Source organism: Haliotis asinina, chromosome 11 (assembly GCF_037392515.1).
Source record: "Haliotis asinina isolate JCU_RB_2024 chromosome 11, JCU_Hal_asi_v2, whole genome shotgun sequence".
NCBI classification, from domain to species: Eukaryota; Metazoa; Mollusca; class Gastropoda; order Lepetellida; family Haliotidae; genus Haliotis; species Haliotis asinina.
Window position 1 is genome coordinate 5,450,726 of NC_090290.1, and position 20,307 is coordinate 5,471,032.

At 43.1% G+C, this 20,307-nt stretch overlaps 1 protein-coding gene across 1 annotated transcript; it reads left to right on the forward strand.

Annotated features, from left to right (window-relative positions):
• Positions 1 to 930: 930 nt before the first annotated feature.
• On the forward strand, positions 931 to 18,671 carry LOC137256637 (uncharacterized). The gene is made up of 11 exons (XM_067794541.1): positions 931 to 1,047; positions 2,180 to 2,494; positions 3,703 to 3,912; positions 4,557 to 4,732; positions 6,478 to 6,534; positions 7,344 to 7,465; positions 8,261 to 8,397; positions 12,839 to 13,006; positions 15,471 to 15,580; positions 16,275 to 16,458; positions 17,434 to 18,671. Exons 2-11 carry the CDS (start codon positions 2,192 to 2,194, stop codon positions 17,515 to 17,517), a joined length of 1,551 nt encoding a protein of 516 aa, XP_067650642.1. The 5' UTR covers positions 931 to 1,047; positions 2,180 to 2,191; the 3' UTR covers positions 17,518 to 18,671.
• Positions 18,672 to 20,307: the final 1,636 nt, after the last annotated feature.

The following is a 20,307-nucleotide window of genomic DNA, read 5'->3' on the forward strand; positions in this document are numbered from 1 at the left end:
TTGTATTACATGAATTCGTTCGATTAAACATTCACTGGTCACGTTTATGTAACGTGTACGGTTAATAAAGTTAGATTCTGTTCTACTGCAAGTGATGATATGAAATATTAGACCCTATATTGTATATGTAACTTACTATTGTGTTACTCTTGATGTTATTCAGGTACTTCTATCTATATAATAGTAAAACGTACAGACATATATGTAATCTACAACGATGTTATCATTGCTGAAATTTGTGTTGATTATGTTACAGACGATATTAATAATCCACATGGAGCATGCTACAATATTGTCAACTGTGACTCAGTGAGTAAACAGTCGCTGACAATAGCTTTTTTGTCAATGTTCGTGGATGTCATCTTGCGGTAATATTAGCAAATGGTAACCATGTCATCAAAAAGCCATAAGCATATAAACTGCAGGCCAAATACCTGTGTTTTATGCGGGTTTTCGTTTATTATGCGTTCAGTGTCAGTGACTAGCGATTTTTAAAGTCCCGCCAAACCCTAAACGGTAGCCGTTGTCTGACTGGTTAGATCCATTCGGCCTTCTCACGTTTGATTGGACGGTCATAGGTCGCGCAAAGGTTATCTGACGCGACCTCCTACTAGCGTTTGTTAGTAGTGGGAGTGTAACGAAAAGTACTGACACTAAGTTTACATACAATGGAATCTTAGTGCGCTCACTCATTCATGTGTCGCGGTTAACACTGTGGTTATGTTGATGTGTTATGTCCCCTTGCCTCGAGAACTTACTTCATTTGTAACTTTGACTTCCAGTGTATATTTGTAAACACCTAAAATATTCGACAGAGTTAGGTGTTTTAGTTTCAGTAGCAAGTGATCTAAGAAACAAAATATGCTGGAAACAACACCAAACATACAAAGTCAGTGATGCCAGAATAAATCTTCGCTTGTTACAGCAGAATTCTGCCTGCGTCATTCAGCGTGTTCTGACAAGTTCGTCCAACATGTGCTGACACGGAAGTTATCTTTGTAAACAAACTAATTCAGCCACAATTTGACTTTAGTGGACGGCAGTCATGTAAGTTGGCAGTTTTCGGTTCCCAAAGTTAGAAACACTATGTTGCTCGTAAACAGACGCTCTCAACATCATTTATTTCCCTCATATGTGTTGTGTACCTAGAGCAATGTTGGTCGGCAGATTATAATTAGTAAAATAATTGGGAAGTTTCAGCGCATCTACTAAATGCATGTCAATGAAACATTGTCTTTTCATGCCATTGCACTCGATAATTTATGAGAACATAATGACAACCCATGGATCAATGACAGGTAGTAAATTAATTCAGCTAGTTCAGCAAGCTTAACGTCGTGTTCCAGCCAAGGCATATGTAAATTCATTCAAAGACTCATGTGTGGCAGTAAAATTACGAGTCAGTTTAAAATAATATCCCACCTAGAAACGTGTGAATGACACAGGGGTATTTTGGGTGCCAGGCAAATCGCCCCAGCGACAAAACGCGCCAGCAAATATGGTCAAAATGCCCCAGATTTTCGGGCAAATCGCCCCAAGGCTGTAGTCAAAATTCCCCAATTTACTTAATATGGTTTAATATATGCCATATATACATAGTTTTGTCTACTTCCTTATAAAATGTTTCACATAATATTATTTAGTAATATTTCTGGTGAATTTCCTATTAGTAAACTGATAAGAGCAAAAGTAATATTTGTGTATAGACAACTCTGTAATAACAGTTAATTGGTAAAGAATCACAAGAATAAATGAAATGTTTGTACAATATGTTTATCATAAATGCTGTAAATGCATAGGTTTTTGTCATTTTGTCAACAAATGGCATTGATTGATTATATGAAGTATGGTTTAATACGAATGAAGACTATCAAGAGTTTTATCAACTGGAATATTATAACCCTCAAATAGAAGTTCCTCATACAGGAAATAACATGTCTTTAAGTTTTAACTTTTAAACTTTTGTCTGCATGGTGGGGTGGTCCATGAATGCAATGTTCAGGTATATTGTTTCACATTAAGCTCATCTTTGAAAATGTATTTATGGTGAATTTAGATCTTGATTTAGTCAAGATATGGCTGAACTACTGCCTATGTGACTTTACATTTTTATTCTCTCACTCAACTGTGATAATGAGCAAAGTATTATTCTGAATAATTATTTTTGGGGTGATTTCAGTGTCGAGGCAATATGGCTGATGGACCAAGTGCGGCAAAGAAGGCTAAAACAGATCTGCCAAAATGTCCCTATGGATCTCGATGCTACAGGAAAAATCCCCAGCATTTTCTTGACTTTGATCACCCCAAAGATGGAGTGAAGGACACGAAACCTAAATTACCTGACTCGACGTCGCTGCCTCCATGTCAGTATGGAGCCAAGTGCTATCGCAAGAACCTGCTTCATTTTGCAGAGTTTTCACATCCGACGAGTGTGAGTGCAGCTGCTGTTGCTGATAGCGGGAGCGACACAGATGTAGTGGACTCTGACGAGGATGTGAGTTGTCACTCTGCTGTTTCATTGCTGTCATTGCTGTCTTAATCCAGTGTATTGTATCATTATGCAGTCATATGATAATTTCCATGTTAGACAGTCTGCAGTTCACCATCCCTGATTTCTCAAAACAAACGAAAAGGAACTCTAGCGCAGAGCAACTTCCATAGACTGGTTGTTGCTTTTGTTGTTGTTTTTCTCCCGTGAGTACTCAGATGATATCCCAGTATTCGTGACTGTATTGTGACCTCTGCTGTGTGAATTAACCCCAAACTGGTTCCAAACTGAACCGGCCCCTAATATTTGGCCCGAATTGGCCCCTAGAAGTAAACATTTCTACACTGACAAAGAAATAAAGTTCCTTTAAGATTAAAGTTGAAATATCTATGATTATATGCATTTACATGTACTATCGATGTTTGAAAATATATTTGCGAATATTAGTGTTGATGAGAGGCGAGTGAAGATGCACGTGCTGCTGATTACAGAGATGCTGTGGTAGAGGACATTTTATGTAATCCTTGTAAGAATCTGAATGATCAACTGCAAAACGTTGAACTCTAATTTAACATTTAGTTGCATCATATCAACAGAATTTACACATTAATCCAATATAAGAATGGCACATAAATCCCACACCATGAATTCACGCTTCATCTTTGTTTCCAGGAACAAATTCACAATTATGTCGTCCTTCATATTTTCTCATGTTTCCATGTGTGGAACATTTTTCAGTATTTTCAACAACTGTTAACCACCTTTCACAGCGTGAATTCTGCTAACATTATGAAAAAATAAAACATTCTTGTCAGATATTTTTATTACGTGACATGGTTAAATATCGAGGTAAAGAAGCACAAAAACAGGATCAGGTTAGATCAGTCTCTACACCATCCAGATTTTTTAAAACCTACACTGCTGGAATACTATATTATAATCAGACAAAGAATACCTGGGATGTTTTCAAATAAACCAAAAAAAATTTGGCTGTTTTAAATTGTTAAACTCAGTTTGAAATTTGAGTAAAAACTTAAGTTTGTTTCAATAAATCAGGGCCAGGGAATAGAAACGATGGAGTCTAGGATGAACTCTTAAATTTTTATTTTTCTATTCTTCTGTTGAAGTTAAATGACATATTTTTTGTTAGATGAAATAACTTTTATCAACAGTACATGACAATTCTCAAACAAATGGTTGTGATGATATTTCAGGACAAGAAGCCTGCACCAAAGAAAGGTACGAAGGATTTATTGAATCGTGGAATGTCATTGGTGAAGAGCTTCTCCCAGATGACAGAGGATGAGCGAAAGGAGCTTATCAAAAAGGCGTTTGAGGCCAAGCAGCAACTGCAGAAGGAACTGGAACAGACCAAGAAGAAGGTTGAGGAGAAGGAGAAGGAAGTGAAGACTCTGCAGGACCAGGTGAGTGGGTCGGGATAATGTGATGGAGAGGGGAGGGGAGGGGAGCGGCAGATTTTGGTGAGGGCGAGGACGAGGACGAGGACGAGGACAGTAAGGATGTGCAGTTGGATGTGCCTGAGAGGTGTGTGGTGTGTTGTTTGGTGTATCAAATGTTTGCAAGTGAAAATACCAGATGAGGGTACCGGTGTGACAGATCTGTGTTGTGTTGTTTGGTGTATCATATGTTTGCAGGGGAAGACACCTATCAGACACATGCCAGATGAGGGTACCGGTGTGACAGATCTGTGTTGTATTGCCAGGTGAGTACACCTGTCTAAGAGATCGGTGTTGCCAGGTGAGGGCACCTGTCTGACAGATCTAAGTTGTGTTGCCAGGTGAGTGCACCTGTGTGAGAGATCTGAGTAGCAAGGTAAGGGCACCTATCTGACAGATCTGTATGATGTTGCCAGTTGAGGGTACCTGTCTAAGAGATCTGTATTGTATTGTCAGGTGAGGGCACCTGTCTGACAGATCTAAGTTGTGTTGCCAGGTGAGTGCACCTGTGTGAGAGGACTGAGTTGCAAGGTAAGGGCACCTATCTGACAGATCTGTATGAAGTTGCCAGTTGAGGGTACCTGTCTAAGAGATCTGTATTGTATTGTCAGGTGAGCACAGGCTTGCTCCTGGTGGATGGTGAGAAGGAAGCCATGAAAGGGGACAAGACCGTGTACTTCCCCCTGGCTGCAGAACGTGCGTACAAAGAAGGGTCAGCAGCTCAGACTCACTTCCGCCTTGCAGAGTCTCAGTTCTACAGGCTTCTCACGTCAACCTACACCACAAAGTAAGGAACCAACCACAGTAAACTACGGTAGCAGCCAACTCAAACCAACCACTAAGCTTAGCTCATAATTAGCGTAGTTTATTATATGCATTTCAATGTAAACCTGTGCAGAGTAGCCTGGATTTGTTATATCTGTCAGTTTGTTATAAACATAGATTAGATATTTAGTATTGTAGTTGACTGTGTCTGCTGTTTGGTGTAGGGTGATGCAGAAAGGGTGGATCAAGACGAATGAACAATTGACAAAAATAGTTGAGTCTTATGTAATGGGAGTTTGCTGGTACTTGAAACCACAAACATGATCTGAAATGAACATGGCCAAAAGGTAAACTCTGTCAGCAAACTAACAAAGGAAAGGATGTTATCAGTGGGATGACTCCTAGCCCAACTACACATGGGATAGACCCTTCAATACAGAGTGACGTAATTGATGATGTGTTGAACTTCTTTGTTGTGGAAACAGTTGTTCAGCTTGTCCTGGGGCAGTAGGGTAGCCTAATGCTTAAGGCGTTTGTTTGTCAAGCTGAAGACCCAGGTTCAAATAACCACACTGGCAAATGTGTGATGCCTATTTCTGGCATCTCCTGTTGTTATATTTATGGGAATATAAAGTGGCATGAAACAGTACTCACACACTCAGCTCATTATTTTACTGAATGAAGGGCCTGTTTAGGTTCAGTGACTAAGATATAACTCATGTCTCAACAAAGAGGACCAACTCCTTCCATAACCCCAACAGTTGACCATAGTGTGGGTGACTGAGATGATTTAGTGTCTGCAGCTTTATGCTGATCCACTGTTTGATGCTGAAACAGGATGTGAGGCGTGGAGTATCCCAGAGGTTAAAGAGTTCGCTCCTCATTCCAAAGTACCAGAGTCAGTTCCCCCATGGATACACATTTCTGGTGTCCCTTGACATGATATTGTGGAATATTGCTCAGTCACACATGTAAACAAATCATTTACAGTTGGAAATGTGATGAACACAGGACGGAGAAAGATTTGCTGGACAGGTTAAATCTTATCGATTGCTATAACAAACATGGTGGTTGGGAGTTGGAGAATGATTGCAGTGAAGCCTATCACTGAATTGTGATGGGTCTTCATGTAAGGATGATCCTCGAAGGGGTCTTGAATTGAGAAGGAGGGTCAAGATAAATATGGAGATTTATGGCGGAAAGCTGGTTGAAGGGAGTTTGAAGTAAGTTGGGCATGATGAAGAAAAGATTTGAGAAAGGGTTTAATAAAAGTTGAAGACATGAGGAAGTGGTTTTTAATGGCAGGCAGATTGCTGAGGGAAGGTTAGAGGATGAAGAGGAGCTTTTTAGGAGTTGAGGAAGTGGGTGTTGATGAAGGGAGATGATTGCAGAAGGTTGTGGAGGTAAGGAAGTGGGTGTTGATGAAGGGAGATGATTGCAGAAGGCTGTGGAGGTAAGGAAGTGGGTGTTGATGAAGGGAGATGATTGCAGAAGGTTGTGGAGGTAAGGAAGTGGGTGTTGATGAAGGGAGATGATTGCAGAAGGCTGTGGAGGTAAGGAAGTGGGTGTTGATGAAGGGAGATGATTGCAGAAGGTTATGGAGGTAAGGAAGTGAGTGTTGATGAAGGGAGATGATTGCAGAAGGTTGTGGAGGTAAGGAAGTGGGTGCTGACGAAGGGAGATGATTACAGAAGGTTGAGCATATAGACAGAATGACAACTTGCAGAAGCTAATATTTTGAGTTTCATTGTCAATTTTCTCTTTCAGCGTCCGAGTTGCAAAAGTGGAGTATGTTGTCAACCCACCTTTAGTAACACGTTTTAAGTAAGTTCTTATGCCCTTATTTGTTTTGTAAACACCTGTGTCAGTTTCTGAGATCAGTGTACATGATGTTAATCACTGGATTGTTTGATCCAGACTCGATCATTTACAAACAAATGTGAAACAACAAACAAAACAGAAATGAAAAAAAAAGCAGATGCTTAGATCTTCTTCCCTATCTGTTACAGTTAGGTGTAAGCTGTATTCACCCTCTCAAGCAATGAATCAAATTAGATATATTTGTCAGCAAAAACTGTGTTCCACTGGAGATAATGCTTGTGTGAGATAAAATGATATCTCCAAGCAGATGTCATTTGAGAACAGATTTTGTACAATACATTAACATCATCAGTTACATGAGATCACAGTCTTTGACATCATCAATCGCATGGCTTACTATTCTATGACTTCAAAAACCTGCTGACATCACAATGCTATGATGGCATAAACTTGATGTCACAATACCATCACAAGTCAAATGGCATGCGCAGTACCGCAATCAGCAATGCACATTTTCCATTGAAAACTAATGAAGAAATGTATTAACACTCGTTATAAAAAGTAAAAATATCCTCATCAAGCCTGGTATTCATAACTTTATCAACCCCTGTTGATATCAGTAGACAAGAATATGATTAAATATAAGACCTGACATTTCTAAACAGATTTGCAGTGGTCATATTGACAAGCTGAAGATGAAATTGTCAATTATGATGGACTGTGATATAAATAAATAATGCATATAAAATTTCCATGGATGAAAACTACATATACAGTACAGTTTATGACAAGACTGTGTTTGTTCCTCACAGGGAAGCTCGGGAACATCTGAAGAAGACCCGAGGCGAAGATCACTCATACCCAGTTCTTGCCTTTCATGGCACCATGGAAAAAAACATTACACCTATCTGTGAGACTGGCTTCAAGGTGCCAGGTACTGTTCCAGTCTCATGTCTTGCCTCTGCAGTTGGGATACTGCTGGAATATTTCTTATACAGTCTGAGCAAACTTCGACACAGTGTTATTTGTTACACTGAGTCTGACACACTATAGGAGATCAGCTAACCTTTTTGAGTGACAGATCAGAAAACAGCTTACGAAATAGTGAAAGTTAACATTTGACATGCTGTTTGAGCCTTTACGTTAAAAACTCAAACGATTCCGAATTCTATTTTCTGCATCATCACTTCCGAGTGATACACATCGAGAATGCTGTGAGTAAACAGTCGTTAACAACAGTGTTTTTGTCAGTATTCAAGGATGTCATCTTGTGGAAGCATGAACTAATTGTAACCATGTGATTAGAAGCCCATAAGTGTATATACTGCCCGTCTAGTATCTGTTTTATGTGGATTTTTGTTTGTTGAGAGATCATTGTCAGCAACCAGGGAAGAGAAAATCAAAAAAACATTTTGTAAGTCCTGCAGAACTCTAACAAGTAGTCGTCTGATTGGTTAAATCTGTTCAACCATCTCAGGTTTGATTGGATGGTCATAGGTTGCACAAAGGTTTGCTGACAGGACTTTTGCTGACAGGAGTTTGTTTGACTCAATGTAGCCGTGCAACAAATAATAATACTGTGCCTTAGTTTACTTAGACTGATTGATAATCTATCGTTATCAACTAAATCAATGGCCAGCTCCACTCTGTAGGCTGTCTGACACCACACACTTGAAGTGGAAGAAGTTAGACCATTATAACTACATTTGTTTGCTTCTCATTTGAACAGGAACAGCAGGATTCTCCCACCGGACAGACACAGGGTGGTATGGGAAAGGGGTATACTTCAGTGAGTACCCCAGCTACTCAATGGGCTACATTCAGGGATCAACCAAGCTACTGCTGTGTCAGGTGCTACCAGGGAAGGTGAGTACAGGGCTACATTCTGAGCTACTGCTGTGTCAGGTGCTACCAGGGAAGGTGAGTACAGGGCTACATTCAGAGAGCTACTGCTGTGTCAGGTGCTACCAGGGAAGGTGAGTACAGGGCTACATTCAGAGAGCTACTGCTGTGTCAGGTGCTACCAGGGAAGGTGAGTACAGGGCTACATTCAGAGAGCTACTGCTGTGTCAGGTGCTACCAGGGAAGGTGAGTACAGGGCTACATTCAGAGAGCTACTGCTGTGTCAGGTGCTACCAGGGAAGGTGAGTACAGGGCTACATTCAGAGAGCTACTGCTGTGTCAGGTGCTACCAGGGAAGGTGAGTACAGGGCTACATTCAGAAAGCCATGGCTGTGTCAGGTGCCACCAAGGAAGGTGAGTACAGGGCTACATTCAGAGAGCTACTGCTGTGTCACAGTACTTTGTCCAAGTTTGCTGCATGTTGCTGTACGGAGGTGTTTGCATGTATTCATGTGGCCACCATCTGTGCAATTCTTCACACCTGGTCACAGGTTGGCTTTATCTCGACACAACAAACTTTATTAGATCATTAGCCTGGTGCCTTAGACAGCTCAACCACCATGCTCCTACAGGTCCCCTGTCATACATCCTATAGCTTTAGATGGCTCGCCCACCACGCTCCTACAGGTCCCCTGTAATATGACCTGGAGCTTTAGACAGCTCTCCCACCACTCTTCTACAGGTCCCCTGTAATACAGCCTGTTACCTTAGGCAGCTCGCCCACCACGCTCCTACAGGTCCCCTGTAATACAGCCAGGTGTGTTAGACAGCTCGCCCACCACGCTCCTACAGGTCCCCTGTAATACAGCCAGGTGTGTTAGACAGCTTGCCCACCACGCTCCTACAGGTCCCCTGTAATACAGCCAGGTGCGTTAGCTCACCCACCATGGTCCTACAGGTCCCCTGTAATACAGCCAGGTGCGTTAGACAGCTCGCCCACCATGGTCCTACAGGTCCCCTGTAATACAGCCAGGTGTGTTAGACAGCTCGCCCACCACGCTCCTACAGGTCCCCTGTAATACAGCCAGGTGCGTTAGACAGCTCGCCCACCATGCTCCTACAGGTCCCCTGTAATACAGCCAGGTGTGTTAGACAGCTCGCCCACCATGGTCCTACAGGTCCCCTGTAATACAGCCAGGTGTGTTAGACAGCTCGACCACCACGCTCCTACAGGTCCCCTGTAATACAGCCAGGTGCGTTAGACAGCTCGCCCACCATGGTCCTACAGGTCCCCTGTAATACAGCCAGGTGTGTTAGACAGCTCGCCCACCATGCTCCTACAGGTCCCCTGTAATACAGCCAGGTGTGTTAGACAGCTCGCCCACCATGGTCCTACAGGTCCCCTGTAATACAGCCAGGTGTGTTAGACAGCTCGCCCACCACGCTCCTACAGGTCCCCTGTAATACAGCCAGGTGCGTTAGACAGCTCGCCCACCATGGTCCTACAGGTCCCCTGTAATACAGCCAGGTGCGTTAGACAGCTCGCCCACCATGCTCCTACAGGTCCCCTGTAATACAGCCAGGTGTGTTAGACAGCTCGCCCACCATGGTCCTACAGGTCCCCTGTAATACAGCCAGGTGTGTTAGACAGCTCGCCCACCACGCTCCTACAGGTCCCCTGTAATACAGCCAGGTGTGTTAGACAGCTCGCCCACCACGCTCCTACAGGTCCCCTGTAATACAGCCAGGTGTGTTAGACAGCTCGCCCACCACGCTCCTCCAGGTCCCCTGTAATACAGCCAGGTGTGTTAGACAGCTCGCCCACCATGGTCCTACAGGTCCCCTGTAATACAGCCAGGTGCGTTAGACAGCTCGCCCACCATGGTCCTCCAGGTCCCCTGTAATACAGCCAGGTGTGTTAGACAGCTCGCCCACCATGGTCCTACAGGTCCCCTGTAATACAGCCAGGTGCGTTAGACAGCTCGCCCACCATGCTCCTACAGGTCCCCTGTAATACAGCCAGGTGTGTTAGACAGCTCGCCCACCATGGTCCTACAGGTCCCCTGTAATACAGCCAGGTGCGTTAGACAGCTCGCCCACCATGGTCCTACAGGTCCCCTGTAATACAGCCAGGTGCGTTTGACAGCTCGCCCACCATGCTCCTACAGGTCCCCTGTAATACAGCCAGGTGTGTTAGACAGCTCGCCCACCACGCTCCTACAGGTCCCCTGTAATACAGCCAGGTGCGTTAGACAGCTCTCCCACCATGCTCCTACAGGTCCCCTGTAACACAGCCAGGTGTGTTTGACAGCTCGCCCACCATGGTCCTACAGGTCGCCTGTAATACAGCCAGGTGTGTTTGACAGCTCGCCCACCATGGTCCTACAGGTCCCCTGTAATACAGCCAGGTGTGTTAGACAGCTCGCCCACCGTGCTCCTACAGGTCCCCTGTAATACAGCCAGGTGCGTTAGACAGCTCGCCCACCATGGTCCTACAGGTCCCCTGTAATACAGCCAGGTGTGTTAGACAGCTCGCCCACCATGGTCCTACAGGTCCCCTGTAATACAGCCAGGTGTGTTAGACAGCTCGCCCACCACGCTCCTCCAGGTCCCCTGTAATACAGCCAGGTGTGTTAGACAGCTCGCCCACCATGGTCCTACAGGTCCCCTGTAATACAGCCAGGTGCGTTAGACAGCTCGCCCACCATGGTCCTCCAGGTCCCCTGTAATACAGCCAGGTGTGTTAGACAGCTCGCCCACCATGGTCCTACAGGTCCCCTGTAATACAGCCAGGTGCGTTAGACAGCTCGCCCACCATGCTCCTACAGGTCCCCTGTAATACAGCCAGGTGTGTTAGACAGCTCGCCCACCATGGTCCTACAGGTCCCCTGTAATACAGCCAGGTGCGTTAGACAGCTCGCCCACCATGGTCCTACAGGTCCCCTGTAATACAGCCAGGTGCGTTTGACAGCTCGCCCACCATGCTCCTACAGGTCCCCTGTAATACAGCCAGGTGTGTTAGACAGCTCGCCCACCACGCTCCTACAGGTCCCCTGTAATACAGCCAGGTGCGTTAGACAGCTCTCCCACCATGCTCCTACAGGTCCCCTGTAACACAGCCAGGTGTGTTTGACAGCTCGCCCACCATGGTCCTACAGGTCGCCTGTAATACAGCCAGGTGTGTTTGACAGCTCGCCCACCATGGTCCTACAGGTCCCCTGTAATACAGCCAGGTGTGTTAGACAGCTCGCCCACCGTGCTCCTACAGGTCCCCTGTAATACAGCCAGGTGCGTTAGACAGCTCGCCCACCATGGTCCTACAGGTCCCCTGTAATACAGCCAGGTGTGTTAGACAGCTCGCCCACCATGGTCCTACAGGTCCCCTGTAATACAGCCAGGTGTGTTAGACAGCTCGCCCACCACGCTCCTACAGGTCCCCTGTAATACAGCCAGGTGCGTTAGACAGCTCGCCCACCATGCTCCTACAGGTCCCCTGTAATACAGCCAGGTGTGTTAGACAGCTCGCCCACCATGGTCCTACAGGTCCCCTGTAATACAGCCAGGTGCGTTAGACAGCTCGCCCACCATGGTCCTACAGGTCCCCTGTAATACAGCCAGGTGTGTTCGACAGCTCTCCCACCATGGTCCTACAGGTCCCCTGTAATACAGCCAGGTGTGTAAGACAGCTCGCCCACCATGGTCCTACAGGTCCCCTGTAACACAGCCAGGTGTGTTAGACAGCTTTCCCACCATGGTCCTACAGGTCCCCTGTAATACAGCCAGGTGCGTTAGACAGCTCGCCCACCATGCTAATACAGCCAGGTGTGTTAGACAGCTCGCCCACCGTGCTCCTACAGGTCCCCTGTAATACAGCCAGGTGCGTTAGACAGCTCGCCCACCACGCTCCTACAGGTCCCCTGTAATACAGCCAGGTGCGTTTGACAGCTCGCCCACCACGGTCCTACAGGTCCCCTGTAATACAGCCAGGTGTGTTAGACAGCTCGCCCACCACGCTCCTCCAGGTCCCCTGTAATACAGCCAGGTGCGTTAGACAGCTCGCCCACCATGCTCCTACAGGTCCCCTGTAATACAGCCAGGTGTGTTAGACAGCTCGCCCACCATGGTCCTACAGGTCCCCTGTAATACAGCCAGGTGTGTTAGACAGCTCGCCCACCATGCTCCTGCAGGTCCCCTGTAATACAGCCAGGTGTGTAAGACAGCTCGCCCACCATGGTCCTACAGGTCCCCTGTAATACAGCCAGGTGCGTTAGACAGCTCGCCCACCACGCTCCTACAGGTCCCCTGTAATACAGCCAGGTGCGTTAGACAGCTAGCCCACCATGGTCCTACAGGTCCCCTGTAGCACATCTATACATCAGTTATATACCTAGCCAGCAGTATTATACAACTTGAACCATTGAAGTCAGAACGATATAAACCATGGAAGCCCCAATGACTGTTGCAGGTGTTTAAATGTACAAAACTTATCCATGGAGCTGCTCTGAAGACAGGCTTTGACTCTCACACGTCCCCAGATGGGAAGGAACTGGTCATCTTCAACAGTCACCACATAGTGCCATGCTACATCGTGCACTACGAGACCAGCTCAGGGGACTTCACCTATACAAAAGCCGTAAGCAGATGGATATATTTGGAGGTTTTTGTTTAATACTGCATTTAGGATTTATTCCAGTTACATGACAACTGTCAGTAAATATGTACTGCATTTGCTCAGGTAGAAACATTTCAATGTTGGTAAAACAAAAGAGCAATACATCGTGACATTGCTGGTTATATCTTAATGACAGTACTGTAATCAGCCTTGATAAAATGTCACATGTTTCTTTATGTATCACTTGTATATATTCCATTTTGAATGTCACACTTAGATAAATATCAAAATGAAAAAGGATTCTTTAGACATATTTACATATATTTGATTCCAGTGTCCACGAATTATGCAATATTCCTGAAATGTCATGCTGGGGATATTACCTTGTGGGGAATCAAACTCAGGTCTTCGTTTGTGATGGGCGAACACTTTAACCACTAGGCAACCCCACCGCGTCTTCAAGTGGCAGGAGAACTGCTGTTTGGTGGTTGGAATTAATACCTTTGATTGCATGTAACTGTGTGAATTCCATGTACTCTTAGGACATACCTACTCTTTTGGGGAAAATGAGTAAACATTATCACTCTGTTCATACATTGTCATTCTCTACATCTTTATGGGTTAAGATTCTCTGCATGAATATAGGTTGAGATTCTCAGCATCTACCTGGATTGAGAGTCTCTGAGTGTATGTATATTTTATATGGTAGGAGATTCTCGGCATCTACAGGGGTTGAGAGTCTGTGTGTAAATATGTCTCTATATGGGTTGAGAGCCTTGGTGTGTAGGTATGTGTCTTTACGGGCTGAGAGTCTCTGTATGTGATATGTGTCTAAATGGGTTGAGATTCTTGGCATCTACAGGGGTTGAGAGTCTCTCTGTGTAGATATGTGTCTGTATCGGTTGGGATTCTCTGCATCTACAGGGGTTGAGAGTCTCTGTGTGTATCTATGTGTCTATATAGGTTGAGAGTCTCGGCATCCGCTGGGTTGAGAGTCTCTCTGTGTATATATGTGTCTATATGGGTTGAGTTTCTCTGCATCTACAGGGGTTGAGAGTCTCTGTGTGTATGAATGTGTCTTTATGGGTCAAGTGTCTCTCTGTGTAGGTATGTGTCTATATGGGTTGAGAGTCTTTGTGTGTGTATATATGTGTCTATATGGGTTGAGATTCTCGGCATCTGCAGGGTTGAGAATCTCTCTGTGTAGATATGTGTCTATAGCAGTTGAGAGTCTCTGTGTGTATGAATGTGTCTATATGGGTCAAAAGTCTCTGTGTGTAGTTATGTGTCTATATGGGCTGAGAGTCTCTGTAGGTATATGTGTGTCTATATGGGTTGACATTCTTGGCATCTGCAGGGTTGAGAGTCTCTCTGTGTATGTGTGTGTCTATTTGGGTTGAGATTCTCAGCATCTACAGGGGTTGAGAGTCTCTGTGTGTATGAATGTGTCTTTATGGGTCAAGTGTCTCTCTGTGTAGGTATGTGTCTATATGGGTTGAGAGTCTTTGTGTGTGTATATATGTGTCTATATGGGTTGAGATTCTCAGCATCTACAGGGTTGAGAATCTCTCTGTGTAGATATTTGTCTATAGCAGTTGAGAGTCTCTGTGTGTATGAATGTGTCTATATGGGTCAAAAGTCTCTGTGTGTAGTTATGTGTCTATATGGGCTGAGAGTCTCTGTAGGTATATGTGTGTCTATATGGGTTGACATTCTTGGCATCTGCAGGGTTGAGAGTCTCTCTGTGTATGTGTGTGTCTATTTGGGTTGAGATTCTCAGCATCTACAGGGGTTGAGAGTCTCTGTGTGTATGAATGTGTCTTTATGGGTCAAGTGTCTCTCTGTGTAGGTATGTGTCTATATGGGCTGAGAGTCTCTGTGGGTATATATGTGTCTATATGGGTTGAGATTCTTGGCATCTGCAGGGTTGAGAATCTCTCTGTGTAGATATGTGTTTATAGAGGTTAAGGGTCTCTGTGTGTATGAATGTGTCTTTATGGGTCAAGTGTCTCTCTGTGTATGTATGTGTCTATATGGGTCGAGAGTCTCTGTGTGTAGATATGTGTCTATATGGGTTGAGATTCTTGGCATCTGCAGGGTTTAGAGTCTCTGTGTATATATGTGTTTATATGGGTTGAGTTTCTCTGCATTTACAGGGGTTGAGAGTCTTTGTATATATGTGTCTATATGAGTTGAGATTCTCGGCATCTATAGGGGTTGAGAGTCTCTATGTGTATGTATGTGTCTGTATGGGTTGAGTTTCTCGGCATCTAGAGGGGTTGAGAGTCTCTGTGTATATGAATGTGTCTGTATGGGGTGAGAGTCTCTATGTGTATATGTGTCTCTATATGGGTTGAGATTCACTGTCTCTAGGGTTTTCTTTTGTATATGTCTATATGCGTCGAGAGTCTCTGTGTGTATATATATGTCTGTATGGGTCAAGATTCTCCGCATGTTTGCAGGTGTAGTTTCTCCGTGTTTACAGGGGACTTCCACGACCACCGTCACCAGTGACGCAGAAGATGAAGATGAAGATGTAGATGAAGAAGATGTCACAGAGATGTATTACAAAGCATCTGTAATGAAAGCTTCAAGGTATTCCATTCCCAAGTTCACCTGTGTAGTTCGACTTTTTGAATTAACCATTAGACAAAGGTCTGATACTGCTTAAATGCAATCTGACAGATCCCCTGCAAAGAGCATGATGACTTGGTTTGAATACAGAATTATTACTTAAAACCTGTTTAATTTGCTCTAGTTTAAATAGTTTCTGCAGTAATAATAATAGTCCATTAATATTGCACATATATCCATGCACATTGTGTGCTGAAAGCATTATGACACCTCACCTCACCAGGGTCACCTCACCTCACCTGACCAGGGTCACCTCACCTCACCTCACCTCACCTCACCTGACCAGGGTCACCTCACCTCACCTGACCAGGGTCACCTCACCTCACCAGGGTCACCTCACCTCACCTCACCTCACCTCACCTCACCAGTGTCACCTCACCTCACCAGTGTCACCTCACCTCACCTCACCTCACCGTAAAACATAGTTCAAGTCCAAATGTGGCACACCATTTCCCTTCGACATACTCATTGTATAACACTTTAAATGTTGTTACACGGTATATATCACTGACACATAACAATATATTAAGCCACTCTATCAGGAGTCATTCCTGCAGCAGTATGAACAGTAAATGCCACCGGAATGTTTTATTCAATAGTTTACATTGAGCCCAGCCTGGCTGATACAGTGAAGCTCTTCTGCTATTTTTTTCAGTCTTTTCAAATCCCATAACATCTTGATTTCCGGCACATTGTGCGACACTCAGGCAAACATACGCGCTTTGGTGTCCAAACATAAAGCTGGCTTGGGCACTATCGGTAACATGACGCTACTTGTGGCAGGAGAAACGGAGTTCTCTACCAAGACCGCTAAGGTGAAGAAGGCGGAGTCCAAGAAAGTGAGTATTGGCAGGTTGTTTTAGTTGAAAGTGGAAATTATAATTCCTTGGATGTAAGTCAAAAACAACTGTTCCAATTTGAGTTTATACAATTGAAGAGGTTGATGTGCAGTGTGATGACATTGCTGATGCTTGTTGTGATAAATAATGATTATGAAGCCAGACTGGCAAAGGGCAGGAAAGTATTATTCTTGATTGGCCTTGATGAAGCTCCAGAAGGTGGAGAGCACTGGTGCAAGGATCGATCATCAGCAGAACAAGAAGTGCTCTCACATTAAGCCTGTCTTGACGTCCATGCACTGCCTCCCGGTGTGAGCTAGAGTAGAATTTAAAACTCTCACACTTGTTTATCAGTGCTTTCACATAACTGTACCAAGTTACCAAGTGACATTCTCTCCAAGCAACAAGCACAATCATGTGAGAACATTAAGATTAGCCAATCTTGATCTGGAGATTTCAAAATGCTTTATCTCTGGAACTCTCTTCCCCATAATATCAGACTGTCACCATCCCGCGACAACTTATGATCCCATTTAAACACATTCCTTTTCCAAAAATACTAGATTCTAGATTCTCATGTGTTTGTACTCATTTTAAATTTTGAGTATTTAAACTCAGCACAGTGCTTAAAGCAAGCATTTAGTGCTTGGAGTATTTTAGAGCTTTATAAATTCACTCATTATTATTATTTATTATTGATAAGATGATGATAAACTGTAGGAATGTATTCATCGTCGGGATGAGTCATGTGATGTTTGTTTCCTCCAAGAGTTAATTTTTCTTGTACTCTGTCTGGTCTGCTTGTGTGTGACACCAGTATAAAATCACTCTGACTCCCTCACTTACTTCAAACTGATCACTGTACCGCATAAAGGCTGCATAGATTGTTTTTGACTCAAGAGATGAAAAAGAAATCTTAATTCAGGTTTGTGTTACTGTGTTTGTATGTAACATATTTCTCTGAATGTGTTACAGGTACCCATTGTGAAGGAAGAGTATATATATGACTGCATTATAAAGAAGAAACTGCTGGACGTCAAGGATTATGCTTTTGAGTAACCTATTCACGTGTGCAGGTGCTTCTCCTGTGCAGGAGGTGCTTCACTGACATTCTGTATGACTTTACTCCAGCAGCCAGTAGTGCAGCAGGCAATCATATACCAACAATAACATACATTTGGAAATAATTGTCTCAGGAGGGACTATCATGTAGATATGCCTACTGTATTCCTCTAATAAGTGCTCTGGTGCTTATCAATACAGCAGACTGTCCGACCTGGTGCCTAAAATTTCAGTGGAAATAAAGAAAAATTCTCCATAATATTTGAAAGCTTCATTGTAAACATGGGGCATGCTCAACGCATATTTCATGAACAGCACCAGCAATTATTAGAGACTCGGCGCTTATTGGAGGAAATTGGTATGTCAGATTTTGTAAGGCACTGAATACAGCCTGAATGTGCCTCAATACGTTTCATGTTTCATGTATCAAACCAAAACTAATTAGTTTTCTTTTTTTCTTTTTTTTTATTCAGAATGGCTGAAATTATGCTGAAATGGACTTTGAAATATTTTTTCTGATGCAATATCCATTAGTCATTGCACCCATAAGGCATCAATGTTTCGGTTTGGCATAACCGTGATATTACATTTCCATGTTTGCTCATACACCAGAGTGTCTAGTTCTGTCTGCTAGTACTTTGTAGCATTTACGGTAACCTTATATGGTCATTAGTTGCTGACGATGTGTAGTTCGCTGTGTAGTGTTAGATTGTAGAAATCTGAGTGGTGTTGGGGTACCAGGTTTGCTTTGTTTTGTTTTCAGATCAGTCATACCTTCTAAAACCTCATTTTACATTTTCATCCCCCATGAAGAGATACAAATGTAACACCAGAGACAATATAATCTCTGGTAACACTGTACCATGTGAAGTTACTCACTTTCTCACTCACAGTTACTTTTGTTGCAGACTTACAGACATGTATTAAAGACAGTTGTTTAACAACTTACTTTTAAACTATTTACACAGTTCACTATTTGTTACAAGGGAGGAGAAAGGGACAGCCAGGTGTTTGAGAAGCACATGCACAAGTGCCCATAATGTGATCTCTTTCTCTACACTCCTCAGTTGTAACAAATAGTCAACTGTGTCAGTATTTCATTGATAGTTTGTTAAACAACTTTTCTATTTTAATTCTATAAAAAAAAATAACAGAGTTGATCTGACGTTTTGATAATGATCAGCGTTTCATTGAGCATTCTATGTTTATTAGTTTTCAAGGTAGACTGCTATATTGGTCCATTTTTGAGCCAAATGGACTATTGTAATACCTGTACCATATTGTGTTCATTTTACTCACCCATGGGAAGTCTTAGGTAGGACATGTTGTTCTAGGACACTGCACTACGAATGTTGTAAGTTTATGTGAGGGTATGGGAGTTAAGATCATTTAAGGCTTAGATTCTTTGCACAATGGCACATCCAGGTCCCAAAAAAGCTATGCAGGTAGAAATGGGGGACAGTTAGGGATACCAGAATAAATCGAGATACTAGTCTAAGACGATACAATTAATGATACTTTCAAAACTGTATCAGTATTTAGTTTTCAAAGCATCGGTTTAAATGTATTTATGTATCATTTACATTTTGCCATTGTATCATGTTTTTATGTTATACGACTTATAAATGATTATTCTTTTTAATCTCTGAGAATAGACAATGTTGATCTCTTCAAGGACAAATATAAAACATGAAATACTGATGTTCAAATGTAACTAAGTTTACACAATAATGCTACGAAAATAGGTATCATGATACATATTGAATTGTGACATGGGAATTTTGATATGTATCTATTCATGAAACTTATGTATCGTGGTGCCAGATCCACATGCAGATACCAGGACATTCTCTCTGCCCAGTCACCAAGCTTGACCATAATTGTCACGAGGGATATCACTTGCTGTCCCCACTTGCTGACGAGAACGGAATGTCAATGTTGTTTATGTGAGACTTTTCAACTATGAATGTTTGTTATGAATGCACTGATGGACTTTCTTGCTTTATTGTTGTTTTGAGTGGCAATATTTACACTTTTAAAGGTCACATGCAGTGTAAAACACAACTTTGCAAATTCTGATTCCTTTCGGTATGCACTTACCGAATCAAATCATCAAAAATGCCAATTCAACCTATAAAGTTGAAAAAACGCGATGAAAAAAAAGCCTGCGAAATCAGAGTTCAAACGATTCACTAAATTTCAACAGCTGTGCTGTGCGGCGCCATTAGGTTGTGAGCAGTAGTCTAATCTTGTTGTGTACTCAAAGAAGTAAATGATCTACTTATTGCATAAAAAAATGATTGTGGTAAGCAGCCTCTGTCACCGAGAAAGCTCATTGTCTGGTTGATTGACACTTAAATGTTTGCCTGCCTGTCTGCTAATGACAATATGCAATACACTGCTCTATATACATTCTTTATGGATAACAACTTCTTCTAGTGTATATGATTTTGTTTGACAACGAAGTTGTTATCTATAAAGAAACTTACTTTCCTGTGACTCGCCATACTTCTAAAATGCTCATCAAACAGATCATCATTCTGTACACACAATGAGCCCTCAACGTATTAGCAAATGAACCGGCCAATTGGAAGCTGTCGTTACACTTGAGTGCACCCCCACCCGCTATGACCGGGTTCGGTCTCCCGAGGGCTTTATTTCGGGGGAGGTAAGACCAAGTACGAAATATTGCACTTTTGAATCGCAATTAAACGCTTATAATTTTGTTTTTTTGTTTTTTTTACAAGCAACAACGTATATTATATGGCATGAATATTTGATAATTGT

What these genes read in the sequence shown, in the direction of transcription:
- LOC137256637 (XM_067794541.1), top strand. Translation starts at nt 2,192, where the DNA reads ATGGCTGATGGACCAAGTGCGGCAAAGAAGGCTAAAACAGATCTGCCA. An exon ending in TAGTGGACTCTGACGAGGAT is followed by an intron (nt 2,495 to 3,702) that starts GTGAGTTGTCAC and finishes ATGATATTTCAG; the next exon opens with GACAAGAAGCCTGCACCAAA. An exon ending in ACTTCACCTATACAAAAGCC is followed by an intron (nt 13,007 to 15,470) that starts GTAAGCAGATGG and finishes CCGTGTTTACAG; the next exon opens with GGGACTTCCACGACCACCGT.